Genomic DNA, 17,055 nt, shown 5'->3' on the forward strand with positions numbered 1-17,055 from the left:
GGGCCCTTAACCCACAGAGCTTCCCCCATCTCAGTGCTAATCGCAGTAAAAGTTGATCACTACCAAGTGTTCAGTCATTATCACAAATGACTTATCACCCCCAGTATTCGTCTCTTTCAGTCTCCCCTCACCCTGCGAGGTAAGCGATATCAACCCCAATCCACCAACGGGAAACCGAAGCTCAGAAAAATGACGTGTCCCTTGTCACAGCCAGAAAGTGACCAGGGGGCTGGACTGGAGCCAGACTCCTAACGACCAAGCCACATGCTCTCCCTGCAGCTGTGAATTATAATGACCTACGGGGACGAACACGCGCTGAGCCGGGCTCCTCCAGACCCTGCGCTCAGGCTTCCAGGAGATGAAGACGGGGACAGCCCCCCCTCCCCTCGGAGGATGGCCCCTAATGAGCTAATACAAGCAAGGCCTTGGGACCCTGCCGGCCGCGTGGGAAGCGCCCCTGTCTGTGAACCAGGCTTGCTGTTGTTAATAGACTTTATTTCTTAGAACTGTCCTAGATTTACAGAAAACCTGAGAAGATAGCACAGAGAGTTCCCATATACCCCACACAGCTCCCCCTGTAATTAGCATCTCACATTAGGATGGTACATTTATTACAATTAATGAACCAATGTTGACACATTGTTATAACTAAAGTCCATTTCCTTAGCTTTTACCTAAGGTCTTTTTCTGTTTTAGGATCCCAGCCAGGAGGCCACGTTATTTAATTGTCTGTTCCCGTTGTTTGTCATCGGTAACAGCCACGGTGGTATTAATGGCCTTAATCCCCCAGGAGACCTCTAGGAGGTACTTCTCCTGAGTGGGGAGTCTTTTCAGCAGACTCCAACGGCCTCTGGCTTCACCCTTCAGCATCCGTGACTCCTTCCCTCCATCCCTCTCTCCCCTCCCCCCATTGCAGATGAATTTGGGAACCCAGGGACCCGAGGTCTTTTCTGCCAATTACAAAGACTGTCATGTGCTGGAGAAGGTAGGGGTCTCACTGCTCTGGGGGAGACCCCACGGCTGGGAACCAGCTTGCCCTGACACAGTGTCAGGCTAGAGAGGCCCCTCAGGGACCAGGGACACATCGGAACCCAAGACCACTCAGTGGGCTGGTGGGTGAGGAAGACTAAGTCCTGGGCACTGACCCCTCCTCTTCCTGGAAGCTGCTCCCCTGCCGCCCTCTCTCCTGTAGGATGGGCGCTCCCACCCGAGGGTGTTCGTGGAAGCTGTGCTGCCCAATGGTCACTCTGATCTGTCCCAAACCTGATCACGCCTGGACTCCAGACTCCCACCTGGCACCACCAACCACATTCTCCCTTCCTGCCCCTCATCCACATCCCCTCCGCCCTACCCCAGAGGACAGCTTAGCCCATTTAACCCCTGCCTCACTGTCCCTGGACCCACCCACCCCACCCTAGCTCGACCCCAGCGGGGCACCTTGGAACACGGTGGGGAGCAGCTGAGAAGCAGCTTACGTAGATACGGAGGAGTCCTCCGTGCGCGCACACGCTGTCGGGAGCCTTCCTGAGGATCGGGTGGCCTGACAGCCCTTTGCTGGGCTCTACGAGGCCACTGCCCTCCATTTCCCTGGAGGTCTGCAGCCCACTTGGCTCCTTCTCCTGTCCTCACCACTCTTGTCCCCAGCCCTAGGTACCCTCTGACTCAGGAACAGTGCCAGGTGGCCTCCAGGCACATCCCCCGCAGAGTGAGAAGAAGTTCAAAGGAAGCCCGTCAGCTGGCTGCAGTCATGACAACACCAGAGAGGGTCCCTGTTACTATGGCAACACAGGTGCCACTTTTCAAACCGAGCAAGGCCCTGGTCCCCTGAATGCTGAAGGAATAGGAGGGCTTCCTCCCCCACCCCACGATGATGAAACTGCTCCACGCCCCGTTCCTAGGAGAGCCTGGCCCCCAGAATGGACCGCAGAAGAGATCTTTAGATGTGGTGACCACCTGCCCCAGCCTGATAACAGTTAATCTTTTTTTTTTTTTAACATATTTATTGCAGTATAATTGCTTTACAATGGTGTGTTAGTTCCTGCTTTATAACAAAGTGAATCAGTTATACATATACATATGTTCCCATATCTCTCAGTTAATCTATCTTTACATGTACCCCTACCCGTAGATCTAGAACATTCCAGCGTGGATGATAAATTAAATGGTGACCCTACTTCTAGAGTGTAGTTCACCTGTCTGTTGCCTGCGTGAGAAAGTCTGGTCTGTGAAGGCTTTGCTGGAGTTACCACTGCAAGAAAGGGCAGTGAGAGAAGCCAGCTCTCCCCTCCGAGGCCAGCCCTCAAATGCTGACGGTCGCCCGGGCCCTCCCCGCACCGTGTCTATGATGGACCCTGAACCCCAAGGCCCTGACCCTCCTCTTTGATCTGCCTTCGTCCCAGCGACTGTCCAGTGCTTCAGAAACAGTCACTTCGTCCTGGTGGTGTCCCAGGAAACGGCCTTGGTGTGCAGGACACTGATCGATCTCCACCTGGCCCGCTCCGCCCCCCGGCTGCCCCCTAGCCAGGAGGCGGGGTCCTCCGTGGTCTCCATGGCTGGCCCGCTCACCTGCTGTGACACCACGGTCCAGGAAGAGTGGGGGCCACCCTGGTGCCCATGACCACCCCCTGGGAGGGCCTCCCCCAGCTGTCTCTTCCTACAGGTGGACCGCATCCAGCACAACCAGCTGGTGACCAACATCGGCATCTGGATGGGGCCACAGGGTTCCATCACGTGGGACGGCACCTTCCTCACACAGGCTGGGCTGCGGGCTTGGGTGTGAAGGGAGCACAGGTGAGCTTAGCACAGGCTTTGGAGCCGTCTGGGTTCATGTCCAAGCTCTGCTATCACCCACTGTGTGACCTCGGATGAGCTACTTACCTCTTCCCAGCGCCACCCGCCCCCCAGGCCGGGGCAACACCCCTCAACCAGAGCTGATGTGAGCATTAGACCGGGCCTGCCCACGCCTGGCAGGCAGAAGCCACAGCAGGGCCTGAGAGGGCCGGAGTCCTCGGGAGCCCTCGCCTTTAACCCTCCAGGAACTAAGCTGAGAAACGAAGCATCAAGAAGCTGAAAAGTCCCCTTCCAGGCCCCAGGAAGAAGCCAAGGCTGTGCCTGGCCGTTGCCACCTCCTGATCTCAGAGGTTACAAAGCCGCAGATGAGGCAGAAGATAACTGGGGCTGAAGCTCTGAGGGTACGGGGTGGGGTGGGGGAGGAGCGGAGGGAGAATCCCTCACTGAAAGGGGCCACCGGCACCTGCTGACTCAGGTGGCAAAACGAGCCAGGAACCCAGGATGCCAGGGGGTAACCCCTGAGGACATCTGAGCTTGTCACACCTGTCTCTGAACCCCAGGGGCCAGGCACCAACCTCAGCCTGAACTAATATGGTAACCACGGGGTGTAGGAATTCTGTGCTTGGCACTGAGTCGGTTTCCAGATGTCTTTTTTCCCCACCCTTCCTGCCATGAGGGCTGGGGCAGGCTGCTGGCGTCAGGGTTCAAATGTCTTTTCTTTTAAAATGCTATGTATTCCCAGGGGCACCAGGGGACAAATCTGGCATGCTTTGGACATCAGGATTTAAAAGCTACGGGAGCTAGCCAGAATTCATCACAGAAGGGAAGCATAAGGGGAAACAGCTGTAGGCCATCAGGAATGAGCTGGAGGGCTCCGCAGAGGAAAGGCCTTCCGGTCAGGGTGGAATCGCTCGTGTGTACTGACACCTCCTTTGTGCCAGGCCCTGGTCTCCATTGGTAGGACGTCCTCCCCAAGGGCACCGGCCCAGGCCCGAACCCAGGGCTCTGCCACATGGAGAAGTAAAGGTCGAGCGCTCAGGAGCCGGGGTGGGGTGGGTCAGCTCCTCCTGCAGGACACCTCCGGGTGCCGGCGTGCCCCTCCCCCCACCAGGTGCGTGCAGTGCCACGCAGGCCAGCCAGGCACACTGGACCCAGTGGCAGATCAGCCACAACTGCAAGGACAATGATGACCCCAGGGTGCTATCTCGTGACCTCACTTGATCCTTAACCACAGCCTTTGGAGGGAGGGGGGTCAGCGCCATTGCACAAATGAAGAAATTGAGGCTTAGGTTAAATGGCCGGTAAATGCTGATAAGATTCAAACCCGGGTCTGTGAGATGACAGAGCTTTCAGAACAGGGTGGGCATCTGTCAGCCCCATGGGGGCTCCATCCTCGGCATCTAGAAGACGGCCTGGCACAGCAGGCTCGAACTGCCCCGAGAAGACAAGACGTGGTGGGCAGAGGATGGGGCAACGACGCACATCACCCAGGGGACTGCAGGTGGCATCCATCCGCCCTGCTGGACCAAGCCTCCTATGTCCCATCCACATAGTACAGTAATCTGGATGCGCCGATTCTGTGTCTCCTCTCCTCCATCCTCTCCAACTTGGACTTCAGGCTTCACATCCACTGTGTCTTCAACGCCAGTGACTTCCTGCCCCTCCAGGCGCCCCTCTTTCCTCCCCCATCCAGCCACTGTGACCCAGTACAGCCCCTGCGGCTCCAGCTGCAGATCGACAAGGGAAAAGGGTACACAGTCCCTGCGCTTTCTCTACCCACCCCCACTTCCCAGACATACAGCCGACCGAAATTCATGAGCCCCTCTCCCTGCAGACAAGGCTTTCAGCTCCTACTACAGGGAGGGGGACCACTCCATTGTGGGGCTGCTTCAAGAGTCTGACCCCATGGAGGTCTGGCTCCTGCAGAGGACAGACCCCATTCTGGTCCTGGTGCTGCACCAGCGCCAACCCCTTCCAGTATCCTCAGTGGCCCATCCAGTCAGGTGAGTGGCGGTGGTGCTGGAGCTGCCCCTCCCCTCCCCCTCCTTGACTTCTCTCCTCCCCAGGTGTCCTTTCGGTGACAGCTCAGGACCTGAATGATGGCCTTGGAGGGTAGCTCTGCCCTTCCACTCTCACTACCAGTGCTTCACCGTTGCCACCTTCGCCCTCCTGGACACTGGCTCCTGGAGGGCCCGCAGGGGACCACTCAGAAGCATGTGTTCTTCCTGCCTGCTCCCCATCTGCTAAGCGGGGATAAGCTGGTCACCGAATCCCTCCAGCCCCCTGCGAGCTAATGCGGACAAAGGTCCCCAGACGGGACTTGGTCTTCCTGAGTGCTGTGGAGGGCAGTGAGCCCCGACCTGCAAACCACTCCAGAAGGAGGAAGGAAAATGCCGGATCGTGAAGGCAATCAACCCTAACCTGATCCGGGCATGGTGTTCCAGAGTGGCCTCACTTCTGACTCTAGAAATGACGTGTTCAGCATAATTCTGCTTTGAATTTTATTTTAATTAATTAATTTTTGGCTGCATTGGCTCTTCGTTGCTGCGTGCGGGCTTCTCACTGCGGTGGCTTCTCCTGTTGCGGAGCTCAGGCTCTAGGCACGTGGGCTTCAGTAGTTGTGGCATGCAAGCTCAGTAGTTGTGGGTCGCGGGCTCTAGAGTGCAGGGTCAGTAGTTGTGGCACATGGGCTTAGTTGCTCCGCGGCATGTGGGATCTTCCCGGACCAGGGCTCGAACCCATGTCCCGAACCCATGTCCCCTGCACTGGCAGGCGGATTCTTAACCACTGCGCCACCAGGGAAGTCCCTCTGCTTTGAATTTTTATAACTCAACTTCTGCGGAAGGTAAATATGGATACATTTAGTGTATATTTAGGTTTTTCTATGTAATCTATAAATGGCACCATAGGCCACATACTACTGTTTAACTTTCGTTCTACTGAACAATATAAATCTTTCACTTTAATATAGACAGATCTCTATATATTTTAAATAGATGCATGGCATTCCATCAGATGTAGACAGATGTCACTGGTTAGCACCTGGGAGGCTAGCTGAATAACCAGCTCAGCTGCGTGCCTCTTCCTGAGCCAAGAGACCCTCGCCTGCTGGATGAAGGGGTACCTGTTGGTTACGCTGCTGGCTGCTGGTTCAGGTCAGTTCCTCCTGCTTCTACTCCTTTTTTGTTTTTAAATTAATTTATTTATTTATTTTGGCTGCGCCAGGTCTTAGTTGCGGCACGCAGGATCTTCATTGCGGCATGTATGCAGGATCTAGTTCCCCGACCAGGGATCAAACCCGGGCCCCCTGCACTGGGAGCGTGGAGTCTTACCCACTGGACAACCAGGGAAGTCCCTGCTTCTACACCTTTTGGGAGCTGCCCGTGGCTTTGTGTTTTTGGAAGCCATGGTAACCCGCCCCCCCAACCCTGCCCCCAGTCATTGGTCATTGAGGGCCAGGAAGAGAGGGCGCTAGACATCTGTTCTCCTGCTGCCCAGTTAACACTACGTCCTCGGAATCCCCTCTCCGCATCTGTCGGGTGGCAAAGGGAGCAAGTCGGCCCTCCCGGGGGGACTCTGAAGGCCGGGGCCAGGGCTCTACGCGGCACAGCGCTTCCCTCCCGCAGGGTCCACTACTGCAGACGTGAGCCATCCAGAACGAGGGAGGCACAGGTTCCAAATTGGGAAGCAGCACCTATGGCGCTGTACCTCGTGGGACTGGGGCTGGTCAGCGTGCCCAGATCTCTTCCCTCCTGCCTGGCCGGCAGCAGTGTGGGCCTGGGCTGGGTCCCAGACCCCATGTCCCTGCCTCAGGGCTTCTTGCCCATGGCTCTAAGCCAGCCCCGTGCCTTGACCTTATTCTCATCCCACCAGGTCTACTTCCTCTGCGGCACCTCTGCCTGCTGCCCCCCAGGGCTGAAGACTTACTCGACTACATGTAGCTCTGGGGCTGCGGGTGAGTCCAGGGTGGAGGACAGAATAGGGGGGTTCTTTGTTCTTTCATGTCTGCAGGCCTGTTCCTGGCTTCTGAGCCACGTGGGGAGCAGGGCGGCAATGACATTGCCAGGTCCAGAGCATGGTAAGCTCTCCCGGGCCACTGGGCTTTGAGGATTCCTACAGGTGGGAGTCTACGCTGGGGCCTGCAGGTATGAGGCTGTGGGCAGGCCCCTCAGGCCTTGGCCCTCCAGGGTGTGCTGACAAAACGGGGAAGCTCTGGCTATAGTGAGGGCAGGAGATGGTGTGACTGAATTCATTGGGGAACTAAGCAAAGCTAGCCACGGTCCACCTCACCTGCAAAAGGGCAGCTTCAGCTCTGCCCAGTGTGATTACCAAGGGCTGGGGTTTGGGGAGAGAGTTGGAGGGGCCCTTGCCCAGCCCTGCCATCCTTCAGATCCCTTTTGTCTGGCAGGCTCCACCATGAACTGCAGCCCAAGTCCTCTCCTCTGGGTAATTCTTTTGCTGTTGGCTGTTGCCCTGGTCTGAGGGGTTGGCGTCTTTGTGGACCTGAGCCAGGCCAAGCCCAGAAGCTCCTGGAAGGCAACAGAAGGTGAACAGGCTGAATAGACCCTTGTTTCAAGCCTAGTGAAAGCAGGTGTGGAAAAGCTACTTGTGATGACTAGACAGAATCATTCTCATCTCAGACACGTGCGCCTCAGAGTCAGCTCTGTCCTTTCAGAATTGCGGCCTCTATTATTGGGTAGAGTCCAATGCCTCCCAGGACTGAATTTAGGAGACTTTGCTTCTCCGGAAGGAAAGCCGGCATTGCAGGCAGAGAAAGCAGGACAAGAGAAGGTAGGGGGAGGTCAACTCATGGCAGAGTCAAAGCACAGCAATAGCTGGGAATCGGGAACCTGGCAGGGCTAATGGCCTGTGAAGGCTTGTCACCTTCTCACAGACACAGGAGCTCTGAGTGGGCATCCTCGAAGCATGCCACTTGGTTGCCATCATGCATGAGGGAATCCAGAGCACCCGGGGGCCAAAAGAACTAAACTTGACTTGAACAAGCTCCTCCCGGTCCCCCTCTGAGCCTCCCAGCCTCCCATAGAGGATGCTGGCTACTTCTCCCATCACCAGCCCCCCTTCCCACTCCCTTGGCCCCTGGGACTGGTCCACACAGGGGTGGTCGGCACAGGCTGAATGGCAGCCTGTTGGCCCTGAGGCTGCCTGATGCCACAGTGGGCACGGCTGCCAGACAGGTCAGTACCAGTGCTGGCTGTGCTGCTGACCGTCTGCTCGTGTATGACATGGGCCTTCATCTCTGACTTGTCGGTCTGGAAAGGTCTTTGCTGCCATGTAGAGCTTCTAGGGTGGGAAAGGTAACCCAACCTAGGTGGAGTGGGTTGGGTTCAGCCTCTGGCAGCTGGAGGATCTGGTGGGGAAGTCAAACTTGGTTTCAGACACCTCTCTGGCCTTTGGTAGGGCGTGAGTTAGAGAAGTGGCGTAAAGGGAACCACAGTGCTTGAGTCAGGCCCGTGGCCTTGACACCATGCAGGCACTCTCCAGCCCTGGCCAGCTCCATCTTTTCTGTTTTCAGGATACTGGTCGAATACAAGCCAGGCTGTTTGAGTTATAACCCTGGCTCTGCCTCTTACTAGCTGTGTGATATTGAGTTATTGAACTCTTCTGCGCCTCGGTTTCCTCATCTGTAAAATGGGAATAATACCTATCCCCATAGGGATGTTGGATAAAATGAGTTAATAGATAAGAATCCTTAGAATAGTACATAACAGCCAACATTTACTGAGTACTATTAACTACCAGAATTTCTCCTCCTCCTGCCCCAAAACTAATGCTTACCTAAAAATTTTTTTTTCTTCCCCATATGAGGACAAGCTTATAGCTCAAGATGAGGAGGGGCTAGGGGAAGCAGCTGCCTTAGGCTTTTCTAGCAGAATAGAGCACTTAGGCAGGAAGATCCAGACACTTGCTATGGAAGTTAGTTAAGGAACTCCCCTTAGCTGGGACTATTTCCCCATCTGTGACTAGGGATGACGTGTTCTGTCCCACCTCCCGGCTTGTGCAGGGCCTATGGGATATACTTTTCAGGGTCAGTGTGAAATAAGTGAGGATTCTCAGCTTGGATGTTGTTTGGAGGAGCCAGGCTGACAGGCTCTGAGGGGTCAGGGATCCAGTTCCATCCAGGGCCAACTCTTCTTACCATTGCCTTCATTGCACAAGCTCATTGTGAGCGTTTAAACAGCACGGAAGGGTGGTTCTGGGAATGGCATCGATGCTGTGTTTAAACCAAGCATGAGTCTATAGATGCCAACTGGAATCACATTACGGAACCAACTTTTCTCTTTAACTTTTTTTTTCATGCAAAGGTAGACATCTTGTGTCATTACCTATTACTTTTAACAGCTGCATTCTCCTTCGTATCATGGTTGAACAATATATTTGATCTCCTTTTTTAAAAACAATTTTTTTTATTAAAAACAATTTTTAAAAAAATTTTGACCGGGCTACATAGCTTGCAGGATCTTAGTTCCCTGGCCAGGCATTGAACCTGGGCCATGGCAGTGAAAGCAGCAAATCCTAACCACTAGACCACCAGGGAACTTCCTGATCTTCTTTTGATGGAAACCAAGTCTATCGTTAAGGATAACAAGTGTTGAATACAATTATGTAAGCGTGTAATTCTTCGTATACCATTTTCTCAGAAGAAATTCTTAGAACTGCTGGGTTGAAATCTACGCCCCTCTTGACTGTCGGGCTCTGGGAACGTATGGGTGCCTGTTCCCCACACTCTTGCCACCACAGATCAATAGCATTCTACAGCTTTGCCTATCTGAGCATCATTAGGTAAACAGCATTGCTGATTTAACATGGACCTCTTTGATTAGACGCCAAGCATCTTTATAGCCGCTTATATCTTATAAATCGCCTCTTCGTGTCTCTCATCTATTCTCCTGAGTTTGTTTCCTTGTCTGTAAAGAGCTTTCACAAGTCAAGGGGTGGATATCCTCATCTTTCAAGTTTCCCACTGAGTTGGCCATTGGTTTTTCTTCATGGGGTCCTTCCATCTTGCTGTTTGAAAGGATTACGTAACAATGAATATTTTTTCTGTCCTATTTTTATCTTTAAATGCAGCAAAGACCTTCCCTACACTATACGCTCATAGAAGTATCCATTAACTTTTTGTAATACTCCTATGACACTGCAGGTGTTTTTCTCCTGCTGTTTCTCCTCGTGTATACAGGCTCATGATTTTGATAGGTAACTTCGGCAAACACTATTTCCATTGTACATAGATTTCTGTCAACACTTCCATGTCAAAGGGTCCTGTTTACAGAAACAAATGTACAAAGTATGTGAACAATGAAGGTCCTTGCAGCGCTAAGTCCCCTGTACTTACCCTGGAGGGAAGCAATCTAAGTTTTGACTTTCCTGGATATCAAAAGCCAGTCCAAATTTGCCCAATTTAAAACTTCTTCCCTCACCTGAAACCACCTCCTGGTATAAGAAGGCCCCTGAACCTTGAGCACAGTTGAGTCAGACTTGATGGGGATGATTAACAAACCACTTTTGCTGACTTGTGGCAGGAAGCAGAGCTGCTCGGCATCTGTCAGGTTTTCTCTCTTCCTGCCTTTTGGGGAGAGGGCCAGGGGCCGTGGCTGCAGCTACGTGATACCCAAGGGGGATCCCCTCCCTCTCCATCTACCCCTGGCTCCCTCATCTTTACACTGAGATCATGGCACTTTGCCTTAAATAAAAGGGAGAATACTTCACAGCCTGTTTCTTCAACTTAAGCAAAATTCAACTCCGTAAAGTGTGACTCCATGCTCAGACATTTCTGTAAGGATGTTTTACATGAAAGTGACACTCTGGGGCTTTCCTGGTGGCTCAGTGGTTAAGAATCCGCCTGCCAGTGCAGGGGACCCGGGTTCGAGCCCTGGTCCGGGAAGATCCCACATGCCGCGGAGCAACTAAGCCCGTGCGCCACAACTACGGAGCCTGCGCTCTAGAGCCCGCGAGCCACAACTATTGAGCCCACGTGCCACAACTACTGAAGCCCGTGCGCCTAGAGCCCATGCTCTACAATGAGAAGCCCACACACCACAACGAAGAGTAGCCCCCGCTCGCCGCAACTAGAGAAAGCCTGTGCGCAGCAACGAAGACCCAACGCAGCCAAAAATAAATATAAATAAAATAAATTAAAAAAAGAAAAAGTACCACTCTGTTCCAGCAGTAGGAAGACCAGATACCCAGGTCAACTTTCAGAAGCAAAAAACTAAAATGCCAGATTTGTGTGTGTGTGTTTTTAAAAACATGTTTAAATCATTGCTGAGCTAATATTAAAAAAAAAAAAAAAAAAAAAAAAAGGCATGCACAGAGGCCAAAAATAAAGTAAAAACAAAAACTCTGGAAGTGAGCCCAGCTTCTATTCTGGGATTTCTGCGGAAGCCTGGAGGTCTTGACATTCTGCTTTGATGAGCACAGGGAACTGCAGATCAGCCCAGAGGCTGCCAGAGATGGGGAGCCTAGTGCAGGCCTCTGTCCAAGCTGGGACTCAGGGGGCTTCATCTTCAGGCCAGAGGGAAGGAGAAACAAACCACTGCACGGAAGCGGGCAGCAAGGGATCTTGCCTATCTTGACTATGGTGCTGGCCGGATGGATGGATGAAAAAAAAAGTCTCCCCTGAGAATTAAGAGTACAGTTCCCTCTTCTCTGGTCCAGATTCTCAGTCTAGGGCAGGGGTGAGTACTCTTGAAAGTTCAGTCTGGAGAAAACCTCAAGGGCTGAACTTAATTTAAAGTGATCCCGGGTGAGAATTAAAGTAGTCTGGGCTCAAGCAGAAGCAAATGCAAACCTTGACTGAAAAAAAAAACATGATTTCAGCCAAAGTCCCAAAGAATTCTCAAAGTCACAGATAAAATGAGCATTTCACAAACCCAAAATCACAAGACACCATAAAAAAGAGGGAAAAGACAAGGCTCCAACTGAGAAGATAGTTGCAACACAACAAGGGATTACTATCCAAAATATATATGCATTTTAAAGTTGCCGCAAATCAAAAGGAAAAAGACAACCCAAATAGGAACATAGGCAAAGGCACAAACAGGGCTTTCGCAAAAGATAAACTCAAATGGCCTGTAAGTGGATAAAAATATGCTCAACCTTATTAGTAATCATGGATGTGAAAATAAACTTCAAGATACTATAATATACTCCCCAGATGAGCAAAAATTTAAAAATCAGAAAATATTAAGGGTTGGCAAGGGTATGGAGACAGGTACACTCATCCATTGCTAATCAGAGTGTAAACTGGTACAACCATGTTGAAAAATAATTTGTCATTAGAAAACAGACTTGTGGTTGCCAAGAGGGAGGGAGGGTGGGGAAGGGATGGATTGGGAGTTTGGGATTAGCAGATGCAAGCTATTATATATGGGATGGATAAACAACAAGGTCCTACTGTATAGCACAAGGAACTACATTCAATATCCTATAATAAACCATAATGGAAAAGAACATGAAAAAGAATATATATGTATAACTGAATTACTTTGCTGTACAGCAGAAATTAACACATTGTAAATCAATACTTGAATAAAATAAATTTTAAAAAAGTTTGTCATTACCTATATGATCTATATAATAAATCCTCTCCTAGGTTAATATCCTAGGAAAAACCCTTGTACCAGAATGTTCACAGAAACACTGTTTATAATCACAAAAAAACTGGAAACCCATATATCCATTACCAACAATAGGACATATAAGTGCAGTGCGAGGTATTCCTATAATGGGATTCTACAGTGAATGAGAAGGGTTAACCTGTCCAAGTTTATCCCTTGCAGGCTGGCCTCCCAGAAAAGGAGGCCTCTTATAAGGCTCCATGGAATCCAGCCACTGCCAAGTGCCTAAGGCGCTGATCAATTACAAAGCTTGGACCCCAGCCCCTTAATTGTGTCAGAGGAGGGGCTGGTGCTTCTCCAACCATGAATGCAATGCGGTGAGTCCTGCTGCCCACTAGCCACATCCAACAGCTGCAACGGCATCCTTTGGACCCTAGATCCAGGATCACGTCAAGGGAAAGAGCTGCTACAAACCCCCCCGCCACCCACCCACCCACCCACCCACCACAAAACATGGAGCTGGCAGGTTAGGGCCTGAAGCAAGGTTCTGCTACATCATACTGTTACCGTCTCCCTTCCCCGGAGGACAACAAAGGAGAAGCTATGCTTCCCAATCGGGCCGCTCAAAAGCACCTCAGCCCGATGGTGGGAATCGTCCCCCAGAGCGCCCTGCCCAGGATGCATGCGCCGTGTGGGACCTGCACATCTGTACGGCTGCCCCCCGTCTCTGGTGAATGCTGTTCCAGCAACCTGGGGGGAGTTCTGTTTGGCCATTTGCCTTTGTTGGCACAATAGTGAAGAACTACAGCTACGTGTATCAATACAGGTAAGTCTTAGGAACAATGTTGAGCAAATGAAGTCAAAGAAAGAGAGTTGAATGATTTCATTTATATAAAATTCAAAGATAAGCAAAAAAAAAAAAAAAGGAAGAAAAATATATAGTGACAAAATTATAAAAGCAAAGGAATGATCAACCTCTATTTCAGGGTAGCAGTTTCCTCTGCGGGGGGAGAAAGAGGGATGCTTTCGTGGAAGGGCACACAGAGGGCCCCCAATGCTGTCTTTCCTAAGCTGAGTGGTGGATACAAGGGTGTTTATTATCCTTTAAACTGAAAAGATGTGTTTTAGACACTTTTGAATGAATGTTTCACAATAAAAAACTTCTAAAATGTTGGTTAAAGACCTGTTCCAAATTCTGAAAAACTTCAGATGAGATCTTAGACTTCACACTGCTGGTTTGAAACCAGCCACCTCCCAACCTGCCTGACTACGATCTGCTGGGCGTTATTCCACCATTCCTGCCCTCCACCCTCCACGCTGTCTGTCTTCCCCTCCTGGCTCTCTCCTCCCTCCTCACTTCAGCAAGGCAGTGGGGCTGCCAGAGCCTCTCCTTCCACCAGCCACCCCTACCCTGGGTCCACCTAGTGAATTTTTACTTCTCCAAAATATGCCTGTGTCGCCTCTCCCCAGATTTACCTTTCGTAACAGCTGCACCCCATCCTCTGCATTGGCACCTCTATGAGAACTCTACAGCCCCACGGTTGTATCACCTGTGTGCTCCCACCTCCCTGCCTAATCACGTTCCACGTCGTGTTATCAGAGCCTTATAAACATTAAGATTTATGAAGGAAGAAGGCCATGTCAGGCCTCACCTTTATAACACAGGTGTGGAGGGTCAAGGGCCACCAGGACCCCAGCAGTGTCAGTGGATGCCAGTGCAGACAGGAGCAGGGAAAATAGCAGCCAGCTATGGAGTGCTTCCCATGCCCTCTGCACACAACAGCCCTGTGCAGTAGGCACCATCAACTCAGTTTTACAGGTGCAGAAGCTGAGACACAAACACGTAAGTCATAGAGAGCTGCAGCTCTGGGATTCATACCTGGCTTCTGACTCCAGAGCCCACACCCAACCATAGCACTACATCCTGGAACACCGTGGAGCTGCCCGCTCCTGTCTCAGCTGATGATGGAGCAGTCAGCTGTCTCTGTAGCCAGAGAGCTTAAAACCCTGGCTCTACTACTTATGGTTTCCAGTCTGTGGAACGGGGAGAACAGGGCCCAGCTGTGGTGCTGACAGCTCGGTCCTGGGGCCAGTGTTACTGGGGAGACTAGTGTAACTACAGTGCCCCCAGGTGGCCGCCTTGGTCAGTGCTCCAAGGCCGAGCAAGCTTCACCAGTGGACGGACAAGGGTGGGCTTGGGGACTGGGTCCTCAGGCATCAACGATCCAGGAATGGATCGTCAAAGGGGCCAAGCTCATGTAGGATGCAATAAGCATTAATTACAAAAATTCATGAGTCTAATAAGGGTCCAGAATAGGTGAGCCCTTTAGAATCTACCAACTGAGCCCTACTTCCAAAAGGTTCACCTACAAGACAGCTGAGCTGAAATTTGGAGAGACGTGGCAGGGGTGACAGCTCTCCATTCCATTCTGGCCGCAATAACGGAGTCTGTCATCCATTTCCCCCCAGCCCTCCCCGCCCCCGCCTTTTGTTTCTGCGGAGACACAGAGCCTGAGCTTTGGTCTGAGCCCCAGGTTTGAATCTGTCTGCCCTTCAGCAGCAGTGAATTGAATGCCAGCAATGAGTACACGGTCCTGCCCTCGGGAGATTAAAACCTAGTTATGAGAGACAAATGCATAAACACCTCCAAGGTAACGTGGTTAGAACTACGCCAGAGGCACGAACCCGGGCTGAGGGAGGGCACTCGCCTGGCAGGGCAGCGACCCTGGGGAGAGCAAACAGTGCAGCAGCAGAAGTAAAAGTAGCAGCAGCAGCAGTTAAAATGTGTACGGCATTCATCACGCCCATCACTGTCCTGAGCACTGCTCACACGCTAACCTGCTTAAGCCTTACAACACCCCTAATAAGTACACTATCCCCGTCTTCCAGATGAAGGCACTGAACAGAGAGGAGTTAAATAATCTGACCGAGGCCCCTCACTGCTAAGTGCCAGAGCTGGGATTCAAAGCCCAGAGTCTGTCCCCAGAGTCCCAGAGCCTATCTTCCACCCTGGACTGCAAAGGGACATGAAGCCCCAGGGGGGTGCAGGAAGCTGCCCAGTTGCTGGACAGCTAAAGGCAAGGTTGTTTCAAGCATAAAATGAGAAAATGTACGTATAGTGTCTGGCACACAGCCCTTCTGCCCATGAGAGAGGAAAGAGGGCAGGAGATGAAGGCACTGCAGAGCCTCACGATCCACATACCAGTCCTTCTAGGGCAGCGGTCTGGAACTGACTGGGGGTGGGGGCGGGACTAAAGTCCCTCTGAGATATACTCTAAGCCCCGCCCCCAATGCACATCTGCATGGATACAACACACGCTTCACACAACCTGAGGGGGACCACGGTGCCCTTTCCAACCCACAGGTCCCCCAAGAACCTTTGTCCTTACGTCCCGCAGTTTCCAGTTTTCCTGGAAACGAAGGCAGACCTTAAGAATGCATATTAGTATCCAGCCAGAAGCCATGAGATGGTTTGGTGCTGTGCTGGCCCCAGGACACCCCCAGGGTCCTCAGCCACCCCCACCCTGAATGATGCTGATTCACCACCTGCAAACAGCAGCGGACAGCTCTACAGGTCCATCTTTCACTCAGCAGTTTCCCTTCTCCTTTTTGGTCCTGCTTCAGAACTATGATGGGTCTTTTCTTAAGACCCATACTCTTTTCAAATCACAAGAAATACCCCAAATTGGCTGAGGATACATAAAATTAGTATCATCACACATTGAGCCACACCTTCAAATTGGTACTACCTTGGTTGGCAAATGTGGGAAAACTTCTTAAGTCTTCCAAACGCTGGCTTACCACTCCACTCTTGGAAAGTTACCTGTAAGAACTAACCTAAGCTAGCAAAAGGCTGCATGCTTGAAGGTGCTCACTGCACACTGTTTACAAACAGCTAAAACTCTGGGATGTTTTCCAAAAGGCGAGTTCCATGGACACCAGGGGTTACACACACATACACAGAGCCTCTCCTTGTCAAATATTTATGAGGAAACTGGGTCCAAAAGTTAAATGGTTTCTTTGCCGGAGTTTCAAGGGTTTTACTAGTTAAGAGGCATTCTGACCCTCCTAGAAGGCACGGCACGCCCGAACCGACTTGGCCACACGGCACAGACACAGCAAAGCACGCGTGGAGGGCTCTGTTGTGTCAACATGGATCGCTATGCTTCGACCCCACCGCCACCCCAAGGGGACACCCCATTTCTTGGCTCCCCTCCCTGGCGCGATTCCTTACCTACAATCACTGCCTCCCACCTTCTCACTTCTCTCGCCGCAGCGCTCTACTGGGACCGCTCTTCTCAAGGGTACTGATGATCTCCCGGGGCCACACCCAGTGGCGCCACACTCCGGCCACACTGGCCTCCTTCCCCTGCTCCAAGTCCCTTGACCATTCCAGCCTTAGAACCTTCCCTCGGTCTGCAACACTCCACCTCCCCTTTAGCTCCCGTCCATCAGGCTTCAACCTAAGTGTCATCTGCAAGAGGCCGTTCCTGACCACCCAAAGCAGCCACACTGACCACCCCTATTTCCCTAATTAAATAGGGCATTCGCTGATCTTTTGCTTGTTTACTGTTTGCTGGCTGTCTCCCCTGGAACCAGTTCTATTTCAAATCTTCAAACACCAGCGCTACAGAAACCCTTCTGATTCAAGCTAGTCTGGGACAGATTTTCTGTCACCTCGGACTGA

General features: G+C 51.8%; 2 protein-coding genes across 5 annotated transcripts in view; one reads left to right on the forward strand and one right to left on the reverse strand.

Annotated features, from left to right (window-relative positions):
• Nucleotides 1–17,055, reverse strand: part of LOC309667533 (pre-mRNA-processing factor 19) — a 43,339-nt gene that overhangs the window by 15,549 nt on the left and 10,735 nt on the right. The window lies entirely within an intron of this gene.
• Nucleotides 292–12,829, forward strand: ZP1 (zona pellucida glycoprotein 1; the record flags this gene model as incomplete). The annotated part of the gene is given in 19 exon segments (XM_082409596.1): nt 292–417; nt 917–985; nt 1,193–1,242; nt 1,244–1,344; nt 1,548–1,733; nt 1,736–1,789; nt 2,400–2,581; nt 2,660–2,773; nt 4,344–4,689; nt 4,691–4,751; nt 4,753–4,797; nt 4,857–4,882; nt 4,885–4,904; nt 4,906–5,008; nt 6,802–6,855; nt 6,858–7,006; nt 7,009–7,269; nt 7,273–7,303; nt 7,306–12,829. Coding segments are annotated over 19 exon segments (2,013 nt in total). The 3' UTR covers nt 7,341–12,829.

The sequence above is a fragment of the Balaenoptera physalus genome, assembly GCF_965194825.1.
Source record: "Balaenoptera physalus genome assembly, chromosome: 10".
In the NCBI taxonomy this organism is placed as follows: domain Eukaryota; kingdom Metazoa; phylum Chordata; class Mammalia; order Artiodactyla; family Balaenopteridae; genus Balaenoptera; species Balaenoptera physalus.